Source organism: Aythya fuligula, chromosome 2, assembly GCF_009819795.1.
Source record: "Aythya fuligula isolate bAytFul2 chromosome 2, bAytFul2.pri, whole genome shotgun sequence".
NCBI classification, from domain to species: Eukaryota; Metazoa; Chordata; class Aves; order Anseriformes; family Anatidae; genus Aythya; species Aythya fuligula.
The window spans coordinates 10,692,213-10,714,332 of NC_045560.1; the positions used below are offsets into that span (position 1 = coordinate 10,692,213).

Sequence of the window (22,120 nt, forward strand, 5' to 3'; positions counted from 1 at the left end):
GAGTAAACATCGCTTGGGCAGGTCCACTAAACTTTGCTTCTTCCTTACAGTTAAAAGATCAAGAAAACTCTTCACAGCTTAGAAAAAAAGGAGTTTGGGTTATCCTCATTCTTCATTATTAAAAGAAGAAGTAGTAGTAGAAGATTAATAGTATGCTCTACTAAATTAGGCTGTGGTTGTCAAAAGGCATCTCAATATTTGAGAAAGGCCTTCCACAGTCATGCAGTTCCCACTGGCCGTGTTTCACACAACTGACACTTTTGCACTGTTCTTCCCACATTACTTATAGCTGGTGAACAAAACCACTTGAGGCTCCCGGCTCAATATCACACCTCCTTTTCAAGGTGTGGAAAGTTACTGAACAAGAATTTCAGGACACAAATTTCCATATGATTATTCTCAACTTATTAACCAAACACTATGACTTATACTGCCACCTGGACTTTTGGGCCCGTACACAAAAGCAGTTTTTCCATTTGTCAGCACATTGAACATTCAGATTTACTTCACTAAATGCAGACATTGCATTCAGTGAATATAATTAGTGGAACCTAAGGTATAACTCATTGAATCACGGAATAATTGACCTTTAGTCAAGGTCAATATGAAACTGGGTCAACTTTAAACTTGTATCAGATTAGTCAGTGGTGTTTCCAGTTAAGTGTCAAAAATCTCCAAAGATGGAGATACCACAACCTGTCTGGGTAACCCAGCCCAGTGTTTGACTACTCTGTGAAGAATTTTGCCATGCATCTAACTAGGATTTCCCTTGCTACAGATTGTTTTCATTGATGTTTGGGTTTCTTTTGTTCTAACTGATCCCTTGTCTGTTTAATTCTTTGTGTCTAACCTTGGTTTGTTAAGTTTTCCAGTTTCTTCAAAATGGACTAATTGCTTTGGTTCCTTTAGTAACTCTGGACTCCTAGACCAATATATCTGACTTCTTTTAACCTTACCTTAGGGTAAAGACTTAGGACTAGGAACTGTAAGAGTATTCCATCTGTATTCCAAAGTCTGCTGAGAAGTTCCTGTTCCTGTGGACAACTCACTCACTCACTCTTACCTCTTGAATGAGCGTTTTTAACAACTGACTGACAGTGCAACCTGATTCTTTGAACTCCATAATCACCTTCTTTTTCTCTTCATAAGCAAAAAGCATGTGTGCTTTTTAGTGTATCTGCCCCTACAGTTCATTCACACATTTCATTAAGAATTGGCTCACGAGTTTTACCTTACACTCCCTCTGGCACATGTAGGCTTTTATTTATTTATTTATTTATTTATTTATTTATTTATTTATTTATTTTAGTGTTAGTAGTACACTAACACATGGCTCTGAGGCCATGCTGACTTGGCCATCTGTATGTAATTTAAAATACGAACTTTAAATCTGAGCAAGTCATCCTGATACTCATTGAAGTCAATGGGACTTAAACATGCTTAGGTGCTTTCTGAGTTTAAAATTAAGTCATACTCTCTATGATGTAACACCAGGGCTTATGCAAAGTAAAAGAATGCTAACCCTAGCCAATTCAGGTCATGCTTCCTTTCCAATTGATTTTAAGCCAGAAATAACGTCGACAACATCACATAGAAGTAATCAGAAAGACAAAGAAACTATTTTCTTCATCTGCCAGCACTCAGAACTATAGTGGCAAAATGAAACTCGTTTGGCTTGGATGGATGCACTGCTTGAGCCAGCATAAACAAATCCTGGAGTACACAAGAATAATTAGCGTCTTGTGCGACTTCAGACCTTTTTAGTTCATCCCCATTTTCAGTAACAAGTGAGAGCTGAGATGAGTCATGAAGTGTTCATGCTGGCCATAAAAGCTGATGACTTTCACAAATTTTCTCTTCTATTTAACACATACTCTGTAAGATGGTGAATTTGATACAGCAACCTGCAAACTGTTCAGAAGCCTTTACAAATTGATGCCATGCAACTAAATGGACTGGATTAAGGCTTTGCTAAAAAGGCAGCTGAACAATGTGGACTTCAGAGCTCCATTAGTATCTGCCCTGCGCCCCAATTCTTATTCAAGCTCACTTACATAAAATATCATATAGAAATATGGAAGTCCAAGTCCTATTCCAACCAAAATCATCAATAAAATTTGCAACAGATCTTGAAGCTACCTTGAAGAAAGTAAAATGATATACAAGTTTTTGATGTTCAAAATATTACAAGTCACAAACAATTTCCAGGGAATATACTTTTTACCCCAGTTTTTCCGCAGTATCCTAGGACTTTACAGGTATATACCCCAGAGAAAAGAATGACACTTTCATACTCCTTAAATCAAATAGATGAAATAACACAAAAGATGTATTTCTGAAAACAAAACAAAACAAAACAAACAAACAAAAAAAAAAAAACAAACAACAAAAAAAACCCACCCTACATTCAAATTCATCAGCAATCATGAAAGTGAAACCTGAGTGGCCGTCATCAGAATTCCAAGAACATTAGGTCTCGATTTATGCATATTTACTGGCTTATTTATTATTGTACAGGAAATCTGAGAAAACTGCTGAAATGTCCTGGAGGCATTTATATTTACTCAGTGACTACAGTGTGTTTCTGAAAACTGGTCTATGGATGAAAGCTGAAATTCTGGTGTTACTGAACTCTGTGCTGACAGAGACTGCTGAAAGTACAACTGCTAAACAATATGCACTTTTCTGGTCTCTCAGCTTACACTTTTCCTCATTTCCCCCTCCTATTACTACATAGTTTTGACAAGATTGCAGTCATATATCATTTTCTTCTCTTAGCAAAATGTACCTGTTCTGCAGAGGTGGGATACGATTAACAAGTTCACACACTTGCATGAGTTTGTCTCTTCCACCCCAACAACATCCATCTACTGTATAGCATAAGCTTAACCATGCACAATTAAAAATAGCAATTAGTTTCCCACTGATCTTGGAAATTCAAGATGTGTCATACCTGGAGACCTAGGTGGGATTCACAAGACTTTAAGCAGATACTGCTCTTTTGCCACCGTGGTCTCCTTTTACAGTTAACACAAAAACATAAAATATTGTCAGAGGGTGACAAAACACAATTCACCCCATTCTAAGACACATGAAAATAGGCCAGGTTGATCACTCCCTACAATTGACTGGTTTTCCCCAGTGGCTGTAGAGCTCCCTAAAGCGCTGCAAATATCTATACTGTTGGAAAATGAAGGCGAGATAAGGGCTAGGTTTAATGTGTCTCTGTACATAGAATATCTAGCTTGATTGATTTCTTTCTATACTCACTCTCTACTACTCTGTCAAGACATTTATTCAGTCAGTGTTAGGATTTCTGGACTGTTATTCATCACTTCCACATTTCAGAAAATCATTCAGTACGCTCATTCTCTGGAAGTTTCACCTATCTCCCACATACATAAACCTGATTCCTACTGCCTCCAAAGGATATTAAGTAATTCTTATACAAAACATTTAAATGAATATTTTTAAGTAAGGTTTTATGCCTTAGTTATAATAAGTATTCTATCAATAATTGCAGTAATATTTTTAAAAGCTTATTAGAAAATGTCAAAAAGTAAAATGTTCCAATGTTTATTTCATATAGTCCCTGCAATTTTCTATATTTAACACATTTAACCAAAAATGTTTATTTTATTCTAAGTATCCAAAATTATATTTATGTTCATTTAAAAAAAAATAAATTATGCTCATTCATGGATTTAGCCTCTGTGTTTGTATACAGCTGTAATAAATTCTCAAGCCTTGAATGTTTTTGTACTTTCACCTTGATATTTACACACAGAAAAATCAACTCAGCTTGCTGCTCTGCCTTGGCTCCCTAACTTTTCTGAGTATCTCTACTGCCATTCTCTTTACCTCCTACTTTACCTATTAATAAGGCTAGCAAAGGAAAAAAAAAAAAAAGGGGGGGGTTCTTCATCCCTATTTCTGTGACGCCTAGAAGAACTCTTCTGCACCCTACACATAAACTCTTTTCATCCTCTTCATGTCCATCAGTTACTTCCCTGGTGAGTCACTCTCAGTCACTCTCTATCCAAGCAAACAATCCATCTTCCCAGAAAATCTTTGTTCAATGACTCGCTCATAAGCTTGGCTACTGTGTCACTACTCTGATGCTCCCCCCGTTCCTCCAGATGATATTCTTAGTTAGTTGAAAAGAGATTACTTACTTATTTGAATGTTTGGTCTTTAGTGCTTGTGATGTATTTGCAGATAATTCATAGTGAAAGGAAATGTAACAGACTATAAGCATCATTTTATTTCTCTTTTCTTTTTCAGCTTATGTATTGCCACTGCATTCATCATCCTGCTGAAATCCAGTCTGCGAGCTACAAGTTTGCTTACCTATGTCTACTTCTTCACTTGTAAAAATATGTAACAGTGGGTTTATACCGGAAAGTTTTGTTTATATACACACCTTACCCAGATATTGACCACTAGGTGGCACTTTGCATTTGTATTTAAAAATTGCCAATTCAAGGAGAAGTTTGCCATTTTTTTAAACTAAGCGTGTATGATACATGAAAAAAAAAATGAAAGAAAATTTGCCAGGAAGTTGTCAGGTAGTCTATGGTTTATTTTTCAAACAGGAAACATTTTGATTTTTGTACTTAACTTGACAAAGCAAAAGCAAACTCACCTCTTACGGGCAATCTTTTCTAGACTGTAGGTCTGAACACTGCAGCATGCAATTTAGGCTGCATGAGAATTTATGAACATATAGAAACTGCAAGACTGAAACATTATGAATATATAGAAACTACAGACTTTTTTTCCTGCAATTTCACACAAGTAATAAGAAAGAAAGGAAAAGGAGGAGCTCAAGAAAAAATGAGTTAGCAAATTGGAAGCAAAGAAAACACAGCAGAACTGCTTAAAGTGGTAATAATCAGAAGACAAGGTACAAAAGCACCACTGCTCCGAGCTACTTTGCTGAAGTTATTTGCATCTGTTTGTCCAGACCCTGAACACTCCAATAGGCCTTAATGTCCCTGACCAGCATCACCTGGGGACTGCTCTGCTCCCCCTTCCCATCTAACCTCAGTTTTGGGCTCACCTTCAGCTGCGCTATGGTCTGTCTTCAGCTTCCTCACCAATGCCTGTGCCTGCCTTGGCCTGGGCTCTGATCCACCCCAATGGTCCTGCCCAGCCATCCTGTGGCTGTGTCCAACCCTGATTCTCTGTAAAAGGCTTGATCCTGACCCTCACCCAACGGCTGATGTCCCCAAGGAGGTGCCTGATGGCCCCAGCCTGCTCTGCTCCCTGGCTGTGGGTGGGACAGGCCCCAGGAGCTGGTGGCCTGTGCTCCTGTGTACATGAGGACACGAGCTGCAAAACTGTCCAGAAGTAGCCCCATAATGCCTATGCTGAACTATAGCACTGTTGTGAAACCATGCAGAATGTATACAGCCTCTGATCAGGCACAAACACTGAGGAAACATGAATATAAACATTTTTTAATTATTGACCAACTAAAATGACTCACACACAGCAAGTAGAATTTATGGACGTTATACAGTATACACCAGATTTAACTAGTCAAACAAAATGAAAAATACAATAGGCTTTATTTCATATCCAACTAAAATGTTTTCTGTTTATAGATTTTTAAAAGCCAGTCCTATTACTAGGAATGGCAAAAATGCTGCTACTGAGGCTTCTGGGGGATTACTGGCTTTCACTAAATTAAGAAATTTCAGAAATACCATAGCTCCTTTCTGAAGAACAGTTTCCCACCAGAATATCAAAAGTATGTAAGTCAATTTTAGTTTTAAGGTAATTTACTTATTAGAGTACTGTAATGAAATACAGAAATTTTGAGCTAAACATTTGAAAAAAAAAAAAAAAGCTCTGAAAAAGAAAATACATTTCCATTCAAATTTTCTACCAAGTAAATCTTGCTGTCTAATTACTTAAAATGTTTCTTGGAGACAACAGCATATGTTTTTGTATGAATATTGTCTTATACTAGAAAAATACTCACATGTATAGGCAAAGCTGTAAGAGCTATGCTCACCTTTGTCTTGCCCCAATTCAGACATGCTGTCCATTCTTAAGAAAATATCATTAAATATCAGTCCCCTTTTCATACAGAATTCACAAAATATTAAAAGTCTGTGTAAGGTGCTGTTACTATACATTTCTGCTTGGATTACTTCTCACTCATGTGCTATTTTCTTTATTATTTGGCATTTTTTTAAAGTGCATTCAGGACTGTTTCTTCATGGCATGTGAACTTTGGATGTCATGGAGAGTAGACTGTCATGGCCAAAGCTGTCTCTATCAAGACTCAAATTCAAAACTATGTGTGTCTAGTGTTTCTTTCAGAATCTTCCAAAAGCTATAATAAATTATTTTATGGTTGTATAATTAATTTCTTCAGGGTTCCAAATGCCATTTGTTAATATACACTGATTAATTTCTACTCACCTTTTGGAGGCATAGAAATTTTAGACCTTCAAAATTGTAGAATATCGCTCTTAGTAGCTTCATGATGTGAGATTTGAAATGAGGCTGACCAGGACATTTTCTTGGTCTTCACCATTTTTTTCACGTTGATTAGTTTTCCATAGGCAACTACACTTCCCATACCTCATTTCATTCAAAGTGCTTTCTCACCTATGGCCCAGCTCCTTAAAAGACTAGTCAGCTCACTCTGTCTTCTGTTCTCAGATAATTAAGATCTTACACCAAAGCCCAGACGTTGACAGCGTTTTATGTGGTTTCATTAACACTCCAATTAAAGGAAGCCACAAATAACCAAACATTGAAAACAGTCCCCTCAGCTTCTTAAATATTTGAAAAAGAAAAAAAAAAAAAAAAAAGCATGAACCAAAATTTAGCAGCATGCCTTTTCCACAGCTAGAAAAGCAGCAACACAGCTCATAAAAGTTGTCCTGACAAGAGCTTACTGGTGCTGTGTGAAAGGAAGTTCCTTGGTCCCTCTATCTTTAAACTCCACTTTTAATGCCACCTCAGATAACTCTAAGCAGTGCTGCAGTCTAAACTATTGACTCATCTTACAGAGAGAACAGCTGCAAAAAAAAAAAAAAAAAAAAAAAAAAAAAAAAAAAAAAAAACATTAACTGATTAAAGACCTTGATGAGATTGGGAGGATTAAGAAAGAGGGAACCTTGAGGAGGTTCCTTTTCATGCAGCAGAAAAAAGACCTCATCCAGCTTTGTGTACATCTCTTATTTGCTGATGTGGAGGAGAAAGTGATCTTCAGGCTGGTATACTTACACTCACAGTTAGTCCTTCAGACGTATGTATGTGTGTATATGTGTGGGTTTGGAATACACGATAGGCACCTAACTGTAGAAATAACCTTAACGGCAGAGATTTGTTAGACAAACGAATTTTTCAACCAATATTTGAATCCCATTATTGTGAACAGCCTTCAGAGAAATTTGGTGCTGCAATCACTGAGGGAAATTCTGGCAGTGTAATTCAGGAGATTAGATTATAAAGTAACATTGCTTCCTCTTGCTTTAAATGTATGAATAAGTGAACATATCATTTTGGTAGTCCTGTCCATTTTAATTTCCCATTACTAGGGGCATTAAGAAGCTGCTCTTTGAAAGGTTTATGAAATTCTTTCCAAAGACATTTTTCTTTCCATCTACATCCTTTCCCCAAAGTTAAGATGTCATATGTAAAAATAAATACATTGTCTGGCATATGGGTCTCACAAAAAAACATTTTGGAAAGAAAGAAATGAAAAGATTTATTTAACTGTGTAGCCACTCAAGCCAAAATGCTTTATATATTTTTTTAATTGACTTCATTTGTTCATACTGAAATCATTTTAGAACTTTTTATTGTAAAACCCTTTCATAAAGCCTAATAACTGAGTTTCAACATTGTTGATTATAAGATTTCACTTTTCATTTAAAGGTGAACAGAAATTAATCAATTGTTCTATAAAGGTAAAATTATAAATACTGAGCAAAGACAGAAACTGGCAGAGTATTTTTGTGCATTTGTAATCATTTGTATTGAGATCTTTTTTTGTGTGTGTATGTGAGAACATAAGTCATGGGTAGAATGTAAAATATGAAATAGTGTTTTCTCATATGAACCTCAAAGCCCATAAGTTACGGGCAACTTAGAATGGAATTATTCTGCCCTTCAAAAGCAGGACAGCAACAGCCAGAGGTCTCTTAGGCTTCAAGCTCAGGTGCATCCATACCTTTCATGTCAAATTATAGAAGGAGAAAACAAATGTGGATGGAAGCTAATGCTGTCTACATAAAATAAACAACTAGATTTGCTAAGATCACGATCACTACACAAACGAAGGAACTGCCATGGATCCTTGGAGAGTGTCTTTTTCCTTAAATGGAGTGTAATACTCTCCACTATGGAAGTAAGGCTAATGCCTGAAATTCCCCCAAAGGGTGCAAATGAGAAAGTCATGTGCTTTTAATATATCCTTAACATTGTTCAGAGGATGTTTACAGAGTATTTATACAGTGTTTCCTTGCAAAACCCACTATTGCTTTATTAAACCATGAAGCAAGCAGGTCCTCCATGGACTTCATCACCAATCATTTTAGGCACACTACGGAAATTATGCAGTGAAGTAACTCTTCAGCACTTTATAAAGCAGCTCATGATGACTATAACGTTTTATGGTATAAAAAAAAAAAAAAAAAAAAACAACAACAACAACCCACAGTCATCATTAAATCTTTCCTTTATGTATTCCTAGCACATAGATGCGAAGTATTAGTACACATGTAGTTGCTATTTAGGCCAAAGGGACAAACTGCCTGTCCTAGTCCTATGAACCATCCAAAACTCATTAACTGTGCATGACAGTCAAATTCTGGAGCATGTTACATAGATGTGAAGGCTTCATGGGTTCTCAAGAAGTTAATGGAAAAATTCCCACTGATTTTGATAATGCCTTCAGTGAACCTGCATTTCCAAATTCTAGACAGGATCTTGGATTTCACTGTAACTTTTGTGAGGCAGGTATCATATACTGAAGTCAGAAAAGTGTGACAAGGGTTGTATAACTGTCTTTCCTGTTCAGGAAAAAGTGAAGTGGGTTTTGTGGATTTATTGTAATGAATTATGTTTCAAGAGCAATACAAGTTTTAGGTGTGCAGCTAGAGCTTGTACTAGTTCCAGCTTGCCAATTTTCATTAGTAACTCTTCTTTATTAGCAGCCAGAGTATTGCTGTGAAAATCTGCATGTCTCTGTTCAAAATACTCCTTATATCTTAGTATGAATTCAGAGATTTTATTTGGAAAATAAGGACACATTAATATTTTAGTAAAAATATTTTTAACACAGGCTCTTCTGGACAGGTTGTTGGTAAAGGTATCTATAACATGAAGCATAGGATAAATTCTCCTGTAACATTAAACATAAAGTTTATTACCATACAGGCTTTATTACAGTCTCCTACAAAATGGAATATTCCATTTGTTTCAGTCAGGCATTCAGTTAAATTCATAAATTCTTCCACTGCTCTTTTATCTCTACCCACACGGCTAAATCAACAGCATCAAAGATACCGTCTACTTCCAGGTTATAAAGTTCTTACACAGCATTTTGTCTTCAGGAAACCCCACTCTTCCAGTGAGAAGAGGCTTTGAAGGAAATATTGCCAGAAAACCTCTTCACCAAGGAAACCCAAAATAAAACTGGCATGCATGACAAGGATATCCTTAGAGCAGCCCAGCATCTGGATCACAAAAACGCATCTTGAAGAAAACTTCACTTTCAAAACCTGGTAATAGCTAATAGCGAATTTACTAATTCATAATTTAATTCATTAAGCTAGGCTAGTAATTATTTCTCCATATGGCTTCACACTGGTATTATCTATGTAACAGACATCTCTCTTATCACTCATATAAATAAAAAAATCTAAATGTAAATAAATTATTCCATTAAGAATTTGCTTGGAAGAGAATCACTGTTATTATAATTTTTCTAATTACTGATCTGGATTAATCAAAATGAGAAATGATAGTAAAATACAAACCGATGATGATCCTTTTAATCATTGTATACAGATTGGTATTAGAATGTGCACTGAGGGATTTACAAATTCAAATCAAGAAAAGAGGTGGAGAAGGGATTATGATTTGGGACTTGTGTTTATGCTCAAAGGGCACTGCAGATGACAGGTCCTTGAGGTATCACAATCATCTTCAGAGACTATTCAAAATGGATAGATTATGGAAAAGCAAATATACTACATATCACTTAATTCAGCCAAGGAAAAAATACTGCACTTGCAGTCTTGCAAGGAACCAATCTGAGATGATATGTAACGGCACTACAACAGCAAAACTCAGGACACCAATGAGACATTTCAACTAATTTGAAGTGAAATCCTTCCAACCACTTGAAAAACATTTGACAACAGAAAGTTAGTGATTAGTTTCAGATGTGACATTACTCTGTAAGAATCAAAATTTTCTTCTGAATCCCAAAATGTGCCCTTAGGTCTAAATTTTCCTTCCATTTTTTGTACATCTCACTGAGAATCCACCTTTCCTTCAATATTCTACATGTTACCAGAGGAGTGTTGGGCAAGTAATGTATACAAATGAAGCACTCCAAGAAGCACTTTTACCTTTTCACTGGGAGGGACATAGAGACTGCTGTCTGCTCACAAGTTCTGGCATATGGCTTACAAAATATAACTAATTACAAAACATTAGTACATTTGGCAGTTAAAACAAAACAAACAAACAAACAAAAACACTAATACACAAATGTAATAAATACAGATTCCAACTTTCCTAAAAAGCCCAACTTAACCAAGTTCCTGGCATCCTACATTAATGTTACAGATTTGCTTTTCATTTTCTGGCTGGATTTATCTGTCACCTTTACATTTTGCTTGCTGAACAAATGGCTTTATCCACAGCACCAGCTTAAAAGAAAACTGTCATACTTTTCTGTTTGTTTGTTTTTGATAAGATTATATTGTACTCACATGAAACTGTAGCAGGGAAATCTAGGAAAATTTAAAATAAAATTTTTAAAAAATAATACATATATATATACGTACATTCTCCTCTTCTTTTTTTTTTTTTCTCTATCAAATTCCTGTCAGCTATATCTGCATCTGTATATTTCTTTCTGTCTAGACAGAAGATAAAAATGCTACAGTAACAGAGTAAATTCATTTTCTGAATGTAACACTAGTGTGCAATTTTTCCTTTGCATGACTGTGGCCTTATGCAGGTGAATCTGATCTCATGTCTAAAACATTGCTCAGTGATCATTCCTGCCACAAGTATTTTACTTTCAACCAGTAAGACACTTGGAGTGAGACACTTGGATCCAAGGCTTTCAACTTTTCTCAGATTTGCTCTTTCTGCTGGTCCTATCATCACCACCCTGCAGCTTCTCTGCCTGTGAAAAATAGTAGCAGCAACAGCCTAAAACAGCAGTGCAAATTTTCTCCCATCTAGCATGCCTAGCCCAGCACACCTCTCACCACATGTTTGCTGTGGCTGTAATTTTAAGGCAAAAAGCTTTTTAAAGCTTTTTTTTTTTTTAATGCATTTTAAAATACATAGAAATTATAAGCACAATACAAAGAAATATGACAACTGCAATTGAGCTAGCAAAGAAGGTAAAGGGAAAAAAAACTCAGTACTCAGTTGTCTCGACATTACAGCTCGTCTTTTCTTACCTTTGTAGTCCACTGGTTTGGCATTCTTTAGAAGTTCCATGCACCTTGTTTCCTCCTTGTGAATCTCCAACTGAAGTCTGCATTCTGGATGGACACCATTCACCTGTGTCAAATTAACAAATGGGCCAGAGTCTTGAGACATGAATTAAAATGCTTTATAAAGGATCTAACTACCAATAACAAAATCCACAAGTTAAACTGATACTATTTTTGCCTAAGTATGTGCTCAACATTTTATGCACACAAACGGTGCCCATTTTAGCTTCTCATGCACTGACTTTTCAAAACAAAAGGTTAAAATAATGCACTAGAGCATACACTAATTCCTGCCTGCAGCATTCTAAGGCTAACTTTCATTTACAAGAAAATATTTAACTTTGTAGTGCATTTGCCAATACTTTCTTCCTCCAACAAAACAATGAGTTAAACTGAAGCAACAAAGTAAACACAGAACATAAAAACAAATCAAACTGCATTATCTTTGACATGGTAAATTTTGATTTTCATCCCTTTTCCACCATGTATATTTTATATCATGAAGGCCTCAGAACATGATTATTTGATTCAAGCAAGTCCTACACAGGAGAAAAAAAAAATAAAAAATTTAAATGAACACAATATTGCCTTTACTCACTTACGGCCCTGCCCCCATTTACTTATGTCCATGGGAAGAGACAGGGATATAGATGGGGAGAGAAACAAGACACTAGGAAGCTGTGCTGATATCAGTGGGATTCACAGAGATCATAATGAAATAAAACATGAATATGCTGTTCTTCAGTCATTCTCACACTTTAAGTTACAAAGAAAAAGGCGTCGTCTCTTATTTTTTCTGGGAGACATTTAATAGCAGGATCTGCTAATAGTCTCTGGTTCTTCAGAACTTCTTGAAATTCTGAATTTCAAGAAGTTCTGAAATTGAAAATCTTGAAATTCTTCAAAATTGCAATACTTAACGAAGCTGTGATTGGGAACCTGGAATTCAGAGTTAGGACTGACAGCCTGGTTATTCCATAGGCTCCCTGTGGGCAAGCCAGTTGCACAGCTTTTAAAAATACACCATGATAACCATAAGCATAGCATAGCTTAACCGTAAGATAACAGCAGGAGATGCTACAGAAACTCCAGAAATCTGTCTCTTCTCCTCAAAGTTTGTCATTTCTTCATCTATGAAAACAGAACCTTACTTCCACTCCCTGTATTTTGACTATTTAAATTATAAGCTTTCTGGACAGGTATTTTTTTAAAGGATTTTTTACAAATCCTTAACTTAAATTAGGATTCCTAGCCGTTACCATAGAAAGTTCAGAGTTAAACTGAAAATAACAGCATATTGTTATGTATTATGTGCTTTCCAGATAGCTCCTATTTAGAATAAATGTAAACATAATGACTTTTACTGCATTTTCCTTCCACATAACAGATTTTGTAAAAAATAAATAAATAAATAAATAAAATAATAATTTTAAAAAAATGTAATTTTGTCAATTGCAAGCATTCACTAGCTGACTGTAGACCTCTTACTCATCAAAAAGTATGAGAATTAATGGGTGTTGGAAGGGTAGATTCCAGTTAATGGAAATGTTAAATAAATGAGGAGTAAATCAAAGCAGCTACTGCCCTGAATGAAATTTACAAAATAAGTACTTAGAAAAGAACCACAACTTTCCCACTACTGGTGATCTAATATTGAAGATTACTTCAAGAACATAAATTTGGTAGTACCCTAAGGTAATGCAACATTACTTTTCAAACACGGGATGCATGCCAAACTGTAACATACTTTGTTCCAATACACAGCCCAGTTTTCTTCAGATGTACTTCACCCAGCTAAAAAGATTTAGGGCTCAAGACTGTGTGGCACTGATGGTGTCCCAAAACACATCAAGAACCCCAAAGTGAATTTTGAGGGCACTCACCACCCTTCAGGGCCAGCCAGATACGCGTATCTGTCTTTCCTTCTGCTTTACCAAGTGTAGGTTATTCTTTGTAAGTAGTGGTTACTGACCTGTGTGCACTGTAGTGTGTATTATAAAGGTACACAGGGACTTGGAAATCCAGCTGAAGAGACTCTCAGCATTCTTAGTGGCTGAACAACCTTTAAGGCACCCAGAATAGCAATCGGTCGGCAAAAACATTTCGTTTGACAAGTAGTTTACATTTACCTTCAGCATGTTTTCCCAACTCTTGTTGGAAATGGTCTCAGATTTTAAATTTACAGTAACAAAGCGGTTAGATTCAGAGGGTAGATTTTTATTATTTGAGGTCATGTTTTTGGAAACATTGTACTTTTAAAGACTGAAAGAAACTGAAGTTTCTTACTACTGAAGAAACACTTAAAAATATACAGATGTGGAAGGAAGATACCTTAAAAGAAACTATTTTAATATTCTGAATGCTTTTTTTAATGTTAATATCACAGAGGGATTAACCGTGCACGTATTACAATTGCTAATGACCCTCCAGACCGTACCACGGCAATGCTCTGCTGTGTCTGTGGAAACTCTCGGTGAAACAGTTTTCAGGGACAGCCGAAATAACAAAAACAACCGTGAACAACCCACAGCCCCAGGGAACAAGCCCCAATAACCGGGAACAAGCGCCAACCCCCGGGAACAAGCCCCAGCCGCCGCCGCCCGCTCCCCTCAGCCCCGCTCGGCCGGGGCGGAGCCGTCCCGGCCCTCGAGGAGCGGCCGGGGGCGCGGGGTCCCCCCGGCACCGCCACCTGCCGGGGTGCCGGCGGGGCTGAGGAGCCCCAAATCCCTGTTGAGAAGTGGGGGACGCTCGCCGTTCTGCAGTTACAGCGGGACAAGTCGCGTATCTCCCGCCCGGAGACAGTTTGCCCAGCCGAGGTCTCTCGCACCTGCTACGGCTGCCTCGGAGCCCCCTCGGGGGAACGGGGGGAAGCTGCGAGGGAACCGCCACGGGCGGCTCCGGGACAGGAGCGGGGCAGGGCTGGAGGTGCGGAGCGAGGGGCGAGCGTTGCTCTCCCGCCGCAGGGTGACTTACCCGTCCCAGGCTCCAGCAGAGGAGGAGGAGGATCGGCAGGTTCCTCATGCCAGCCAAGCGCCGTTGGGCTCCGCTTGCCCCCTCGGAAGGCGGCGAGCAGGAGCCGGGTCCCGCCGCGGCACCATAGGGCCCGGGGGCCGCCGCTGCCCGGGGCCGCCGAGCCGAGCCCCCCGCCCCGCGGGCGGCCGCCGCCCTGCGGCTGAAGGCAGCTCCCGCACCTGCCCCCGCCGCCGCCCGCTCCGGCGGCCGTCAGCTCCCGGCCCCGCCGAGTCCCTGCCCGTCTCTTCTCAGCTCCTCCTCTACGCCCCGGCTCGCTTCCCTCCCGCTTCTCTCCTCAGCCCCTCTCCGCCGCTGCCTTTTCTCCTCCTCCCCCTCGCCGCCACTCCCGCTCCCCCCATGAGGTGCGGGTCGCCCCCGCCGCCCCTCAGGTGCTGCCGCGCCGCCGTGGGGCTGTGGGCAGCGCTCGCCCCTCGCTGCCAGCCTCCAGGAGCCCGAGAAGCCCCCTCAGGCTTCTTTTTGAGGGTCCCGGGTGCCCGTCCCGACGGTGTGCCGGGGCACCGGTGCCAGCTTTGGGATTTTGGGGTCCCTGCTGCCTGTCAAAGCACCGAGGCGATCAGGCGCGGTGCCCCCGGAGCAGACCCGCACACACAAACCTACACGGTGGGGTGGGGTCGGACAAGAGACCCCTGGGCAGATCAGCAACTGTATTACAAAACCTTTCGTGCCACCTAGCTGGTTTTTTTTTTCGAGGCACAATGTTTTAAGGCAACTTTGTAAGATTGCCGGGCGGTTTGTACTGGGTGTAGATCTTGCTTTTGCCTCACAAGGCATTTACAATATATAATGAAGTGAGAATCGTGTTAATCCTTGTCTATTGTCACAGAAAAAGCAGAGTTCATGCGCTGGCTTTTAGCTGAGAATGAGAATAAATTGGATTTATCTTTCTGCTGTCTCACATGTGCTGTAATTTCAGTGGTGTATATTGAAAGGGACTGAGTAGGCAACATAAGACATCTAAATAGTCTTATGCCACCCAAAATAATCAGCTATAAGAAAAGCCAAAGACACTCCTGAGACAAAGCTGAAGAGAATTTTCATATTTTTTTAATGTATTTGAGAAAATTCCCTTCATATTTTAAGAACAAAGATCTGATTATAACCTCTGCGATATCATTAAAAAGAAACACTACAAACTGTAATGAGCAGTGTTATGACCTGCATGCTGAGAGCAGAGGGACATATTAATGTAGAAATAAAAACTTCTTCTAGGATGGCATAAGATCAAGTAATGAAAATATTTTCATTATAGCAGAAAATTGTACCCCTTCAGATTTACTTTGTTCTGTATGAGACAGATGAACTGATATGTCAGATTGCACCTACTCCTAAAACAGCTGGGTCGGAGGAGAACCCGGGTATGCCGCTAACTCTCAGACTCTCAGGTCAAACCTCTTGGAAATGAAGAATTGCACGTTGCATCCCCTCAATTCCTGAGACCAGTGTCCAGGGTTCCCCTTTGGGCTCCTGGTTGCTGACACATGCTGACTGGGGATGCTCTTAGCACTTTCTTAAGAGCTATAGGGCTTTCCAAAATAGCAATCTCAAAACAATTTCTCCATTTTTTTCCCTGTTACAGGAATCTGATGTCTTATAATTTCAAGGTTTTGGAAAATCCTTACTACCTCTTTCTTTAGAAGTTATTTCTTGAACTTTGTGATGAATGGCTAAGAAAGCAGTCATTAAATGCAGTCACTCTGAAATTTCTGTGTGTCAGGGCTCTTCAGATACTTCACGTACAGCAGTAAACCCAACGGCAGTCCCTGTGTAGAGGAGCTATCAGGCAGACTGTCCACCAGCTGGACTCCCCCAGCAGCTGAGGACACAAGGGATGCCAGACACCAAATCCCAGTGTTTGATTCTTTGAGCAAATGATTCATTAGGCTGCTGAAGCCGAGTAGCCTGGGAAACCAATTAACAAATTAGTGTTAACGTTCTGTGTAGAAACAGTCTTGGGAACTGTCATCATTACTCCTTTTGTTGAATGACAGAAACTCATATCTTGGGTATAAGGCAGTCCCCATGTCCCAGAACTAGCAAAGAATTTTTGGAACTTATATACATTCTGTCAGAAGGTTTTCCGGAGTCAGATTTTTGTCACGTTTTGTTTTCAAAGAATCAGCGTTTTTGGACAAAAAGAAAAATTATCAGATATTTCCCAACCATCAACAACAACAACCATAATGATGGTTATTACTTCTGTCACTATTCCTAATGATGACTCTTTGACATGAAAGAGACAACAGATGAAAGAGATGCGTCAAATACTAAGATTTTGTTTAGATACAGATGAGTGCCTTTTTTTTTTTTTCCTGAAGAGAATACAAATCATTCACAGATGAAGCCCAGAAAATATGGTTAGAATTCTTTTTACTTAAACGTAGCACCATTCAGTGCCAGTTGTTGAAGGAAAAAATAAAGAACAAAAAGAAACTTAAACTTGATATATGGAGATATATAAAAATTAGTCTGATACACTTATGCAACAAAGACTGGAGAGCATTATGAAGGAAGCAAGGGGGCATATAAATTTAGATAGTTTGTGTAGATTTGATATCATTTCTAAGAATGTCTTAGTGAATTTGGAGGAAAGAATAAAGAGATATTCTGTGGAGGTTGTGGAGGTATCCTCTAGGCACAGACTGCACAGACATGGAGGAAAAGTATGAATTCCAAAAAAAGGGGAGAGAATTTACAAAAGAGATTGTGGATAAGTTTGACTGAAATGTTTATTCCTTGGAATCAGCAGGGCACAGGTGTTACAGAGGGGGCAGTGAAGTGATAACGGAAAGTTCAGCATCAGGTAACAGACCCATTGACAAGCAATGCCAAGTTCCTGCAAGCTCTGTGCTCCCCTAACACTTGGAGGAGCCAAAAGGTTTGCTCCATTTCCAGATGTTGGAAAAGTATAACATCATAGGAAAGGTCCATGTCAGTAGTTATCCATGACAAGTACTTTCTGTTCTGCCTGGCCAGCTGTCTCTTCAGAAACCTCTAATACATGGTGTAGGCAACAAGTAGCTGATTTTTGTCAGGCACATGGAGGAGCTGACAGCTTTCCATATTGAAGCAATGACATCAGCCCTATTGAGCTGAATCTTTATTTATGTTGTTTGTGGAGTTCAAGATGTTTTGACAGTTTCCATTCTATCCACAAATCATGCTCTTGTCATGTGTATAAAGACTAAAAACCTTGCTTCCATTGTTTAAAAGTTTTTATTTTCTTCAATCATCTAACAATCATTGTTTACTGAATTCATAACACACAGTTGCCAGAAATACCCAAGCAGCATGAAAAACTTAGAAGGCATGTGTACAAGCTGTCTTAGATAACATACCACTTTCAGAGCTGGTTATCTCTTTAGCTGCTCAAGTTATTTTACATGTTTCCAGTCCTTTCTAGACCTCAAAGAGATCTTTTTCTCTCACTTTGTGCAGAACACAGTACTAAGTCAAAGTGCAAAAGGAGTGCTCTTCACACTAAGCCTTCATGAGATATTCCTAATCTCCCAAAGATTCACTCTACAGTTATCTTGCCTTTTTTTTGTTGTTTGTTTGTTTGTTTGTTTTTCTGCAATCCAGATGTTTACAGGAAAATTTCATCAGCAATAGAAATAGACTTTAGAGAGGGTTTCCATGAAATAGGGGAGTTTTGCTTCTGCCTTTAATGTACATGCTGTTTGGATCTGTCGTATTGAAGAAAATGAAAGTTCCCCCAATTTTTAACCTTGGTAATTTTTCTTGAACTGTTAATGTATGATATTATTGAGCCTGGTTCAATGATCAGATCAAAGCACAATAGAAAAGGTGCCTTTTCTATGTATGTATGCCTGAGTGGGGCAAGCGATTTTTGTCCAGCTTGTGCCAGTGGGAATTCAAACCTTGCCAGGCTCCAGGGGACTGTTGGCTAAAAAGCCATCTTATGAGAAGCATCAGTGTTGCTTCAGATGACCCATCAGTACCAAATGCATTCAGTTGCATTCAGAGGTGAATGTGATGTACAAATTCTCTGAATTAACAGAAGAAACATTAATCAGTGGGTTTCATCTACACCTCCAGCAGATGTTCATGTTCAAAAAGTCATCCTAGCTATTTTGAACTTTTGCCGTCATTACTGGTCATCTTCTGTCTACCTAATCTCTTGAACTCTACTCTTGTTTCTTAGACAAAGAAGCAGCGTGATATTGAGAGGAAGTTTTCTAAGGAAAGGCTTAAGTGTAATTTCAGCTTTTTCATTGTCTTCCAGTTCAATATCACCAACAGTGCCCTTCTGTTTCTATGCATGAAGAGAGCTTGAGGCTATAGTTGTTATTGTGCCTGTTAGTAGTAATGTTCAAATACCTCCATGAACTGATTTTTCATTTTATCAATGGCCTGCAAAATGACAGTTTACCAACTGTCATTACCAATACATGCCAAATACATCCAAACAGTGCAAATAACTAACCAGCAAAATAATGATATAAAGAAGTCTTCAGAGTAATCTTGCTATAATTTGCAAGCATCTTGGCTACTAAAAATATATTCCTAAAGACAGAGAAATTTTATATATATATATATATATAAAAGAAAAAAAAAAAAGCCTTTTCTTTTTGCTACGTTAAGAACTCATATACTTTAAATTGGTTTAATTAAGATGTCTGTAACAATGAAGTCTTCAGTCTGAAGACAGGGACACTGTTCATGGAAGACTTAGAGTGTAATCTATAATAGTTAGTGTAAAGTATGCAATTTCATCCTCTCTCCCTAGAATTTGCAAGACTCTCAAGTCTTCTGTGATTTCAAAAGAACGAGAGAAGGTCTCTTCAGAAGATTTTCCAATTTTGTGACCAGAGTATTCAGATTTTCCTATTTCCCTTATAGGCTGGTCTTTTCATAAATACCTATTGAATGCATTAAATTAATGCATATTCTGTTCATTAACATGGACAGAGAAAATAGAATCTGATATTTTAAATTTATGAATTAAATATAAATAATTTGATTATATGACATATATATATGGCTAGAAAATTCTTGGCTAATGCCATGTCAGCTGTGATTTACTACAAAGTTTCAGGTTTGATCAATGATTTTTGAGCCCTCTGTTGGACATGAAGTAATTAAGTATTTATATTAGTGAAAATTACAAGTATTTTATATACTAATACAATGAAAAGAAAATTGCCCCTCTTGGTTTTAGGGTTGTTTTAATGCCAGCAAGCCCTACAGACAAACCTAAAAAAAACTCAAAAACTGCAGGAAAAAAAGAACTGATAAAATGGCAAACATGGCTATAGAACTGTAAAGAAGAGTAAGTACAGGAGGGAAGACAAATGAAAAACAGAATCACATACTTTACTAAGACATATAATCTATGGAAAGAAAATGCATCAGACTTAGTCTCAATAGCTGTCAGTGAATCATTTGATACAGTGTCATACAAATAGCTAGTTAAAACTGAAATGATGGAGCTTTAAAATTTGTTATTTGGCCAAAATGGGGTAAAATGAACCTGGCAAATAATGCAGATACGTAAACAGGTGGATAAAAAGAAATAGCAGTGAATTTCCTCAGAGATCAGGCTGGGGTCCTATTTTGTTAATTTCAGTAATGATTTTCATTCTAACAAAAAAAAAAATCTCTAGTGATTCAAGATGTCAATAGAAAGCAGGATCTGGGTATCTTATGGAACTGGAACACCTGAAAATGAAGTACTACAAAAAAGTTGGAAATTTAATAGAGCAGAATGGAAGGTCATGTGCTAAAGAACAATGAACAAGTGTTTCCTCTATAAGCTAAAGTGCAGTAGCAGGAATTTGTGTGTGTACAAGTCAGTGTGTGGCAAATATTAGTGTGATATGGCTGTGAAAAATAAATGTGATCTTAGGACATAGAGGAGTGATAATTGCTGTAGAGTTAGAAAAGTAATGAAGCTAGGTGACACACAAAGGATTGTTCATATCTCGTCAAGAGTGTTGTGTATAGTTTTAGCAATCCATGGTCAAGGCAGATGAATTCAGCATGTGCAGAGCAAAGAAATTAAGACAAGAATTCTAGAGAAAGCTTGGTTCAGTAAACTGCTAAAATATAAACTGAGATAAAAGGAAAGAAAATGAATTATATAGGCTAAAGAAAATATGGCAGAAAAGCAGGTGGATTAACCTAGGTGAGAGTAAACGTAGGCATTTATATCCAGGTAGCTGTTCAGTACAAATATTTTAACAGCAATGGCAAAGACAGAAATCGGTTTGTAGGGTAGAACTTGATCAGCCAGTGAAAAGGACTTCGTAAACTCTGTGCATCAGTAGATCAAGCTTTTCTAGAGGTCTTTCCCAAGCCCCTGTGCTATTCTGTGGTAAGCAAACCCTCTCCAAATGTTTCCATCAATATTGCTGTTCTATAGAAAATTGACTGCTGGATTCTTTGGCTTTTTGCAGAGACAATTTGGTTTTCTATATAAAGCGTCTGCCTTTGTGGAAAATTTCTATTTTCCATCACAAATAAAAAATATGATGACTATTTTGGGCAGAAATACAAATATTAAGCATTGGGATAAATTTTTCCATTTGGAGTTTTTCAAAAGCAGCATAAATTTTGCTAGAGAGGAAAAGAAGTGTACCAACCTCTACCTTCTGAGGAATTTTGTTCTGTGACACCTTCAAAACAAAGCAAATTTAAGGTCAGTTGACAAGAGTTGGATCTGGATTTTCATTTTTTGGTAATCTGGGTGTATTTGTAACAGGAACCTTATACTGGGCTCTTCTCCAGCAAGGGGGAAAATGTACTAAAGGATGATAGAAAAAGAATGAAAAATCCAGGCCACCCTTAATCTTGGTAAAGAAGGGAAGAAATAACACTGGTATAGGTAAAAGACTGAGTGCTATTTTGCATGACTTTAAAATCTTGGAATAGAACCATACAACTATGTAGTGAATATTCAGTTAGAGTAAGTTACAGTTTGAGGTTGTCTTGATTCTTGTTTTTTTTTTTTTTTTTTTTTTTTGTATCTTTAGAATAGAGAAAGAACGTTGTTTAGGACATGATTTTATTTTTTTTTTTTCTCTTACTCCAGGAAGAAGACTGAAGCTCATCATGCTTTAGGAATTCAGAACACCATTCTGTCAAAAACTTCAACTAACCATCAGCCTAATACAAAAAGCTAGAATTTTAGAAAGAAGAGATATGAGATTTCAGTGTCATCATCAATATGGTTTGTGATTTCTATTGCTTAGCTCAAGTCTACCCAGGAGATATAAAAGGAGAAATTTCATCTTTAGTGTAACCAAACTTTTAAAAAGTCTAAAATTACAGTCTCCATTAAGAGAAAAATTCAATAGCATATGGTAGTAAGCACAGCCTAATAGTCCAGAGCAGTATGAGTTGAATGACATTCTAAT

The 22,120-nt window shown here is 38.0% G+C and overlaps 1 protein-coding gene across 1 annotated transcript in view; it reads right to left on the reverse strand.

Moving 5' to 3' along the window:
* The window catches only part of VIPR2 (vasoactive intestinal peptide receptor 2), a 60,797-nt gene extending 46,065 nt beyond the window's left edge, over nt 1–14,732 (reverse strand). Inside the window, exons 1-2 of the mRNA XM_032182276.1 lie at nt 14,685–14,732; nt 11,676–11,778 (exon numbers count right to left, since the gene is read on the reverse strand). Coding sequence (XP_032038167.1) covers nt 11,676–11,778; nt 14,685–14,732 — 151 coding nt within the window. The remainder of the gene's footprint in view (nt 1–11,675; nt 11,779–14,684) is intronic.
* Nucleotides 14,733–22,120: the final 7,388 nt, after the last annotated feature.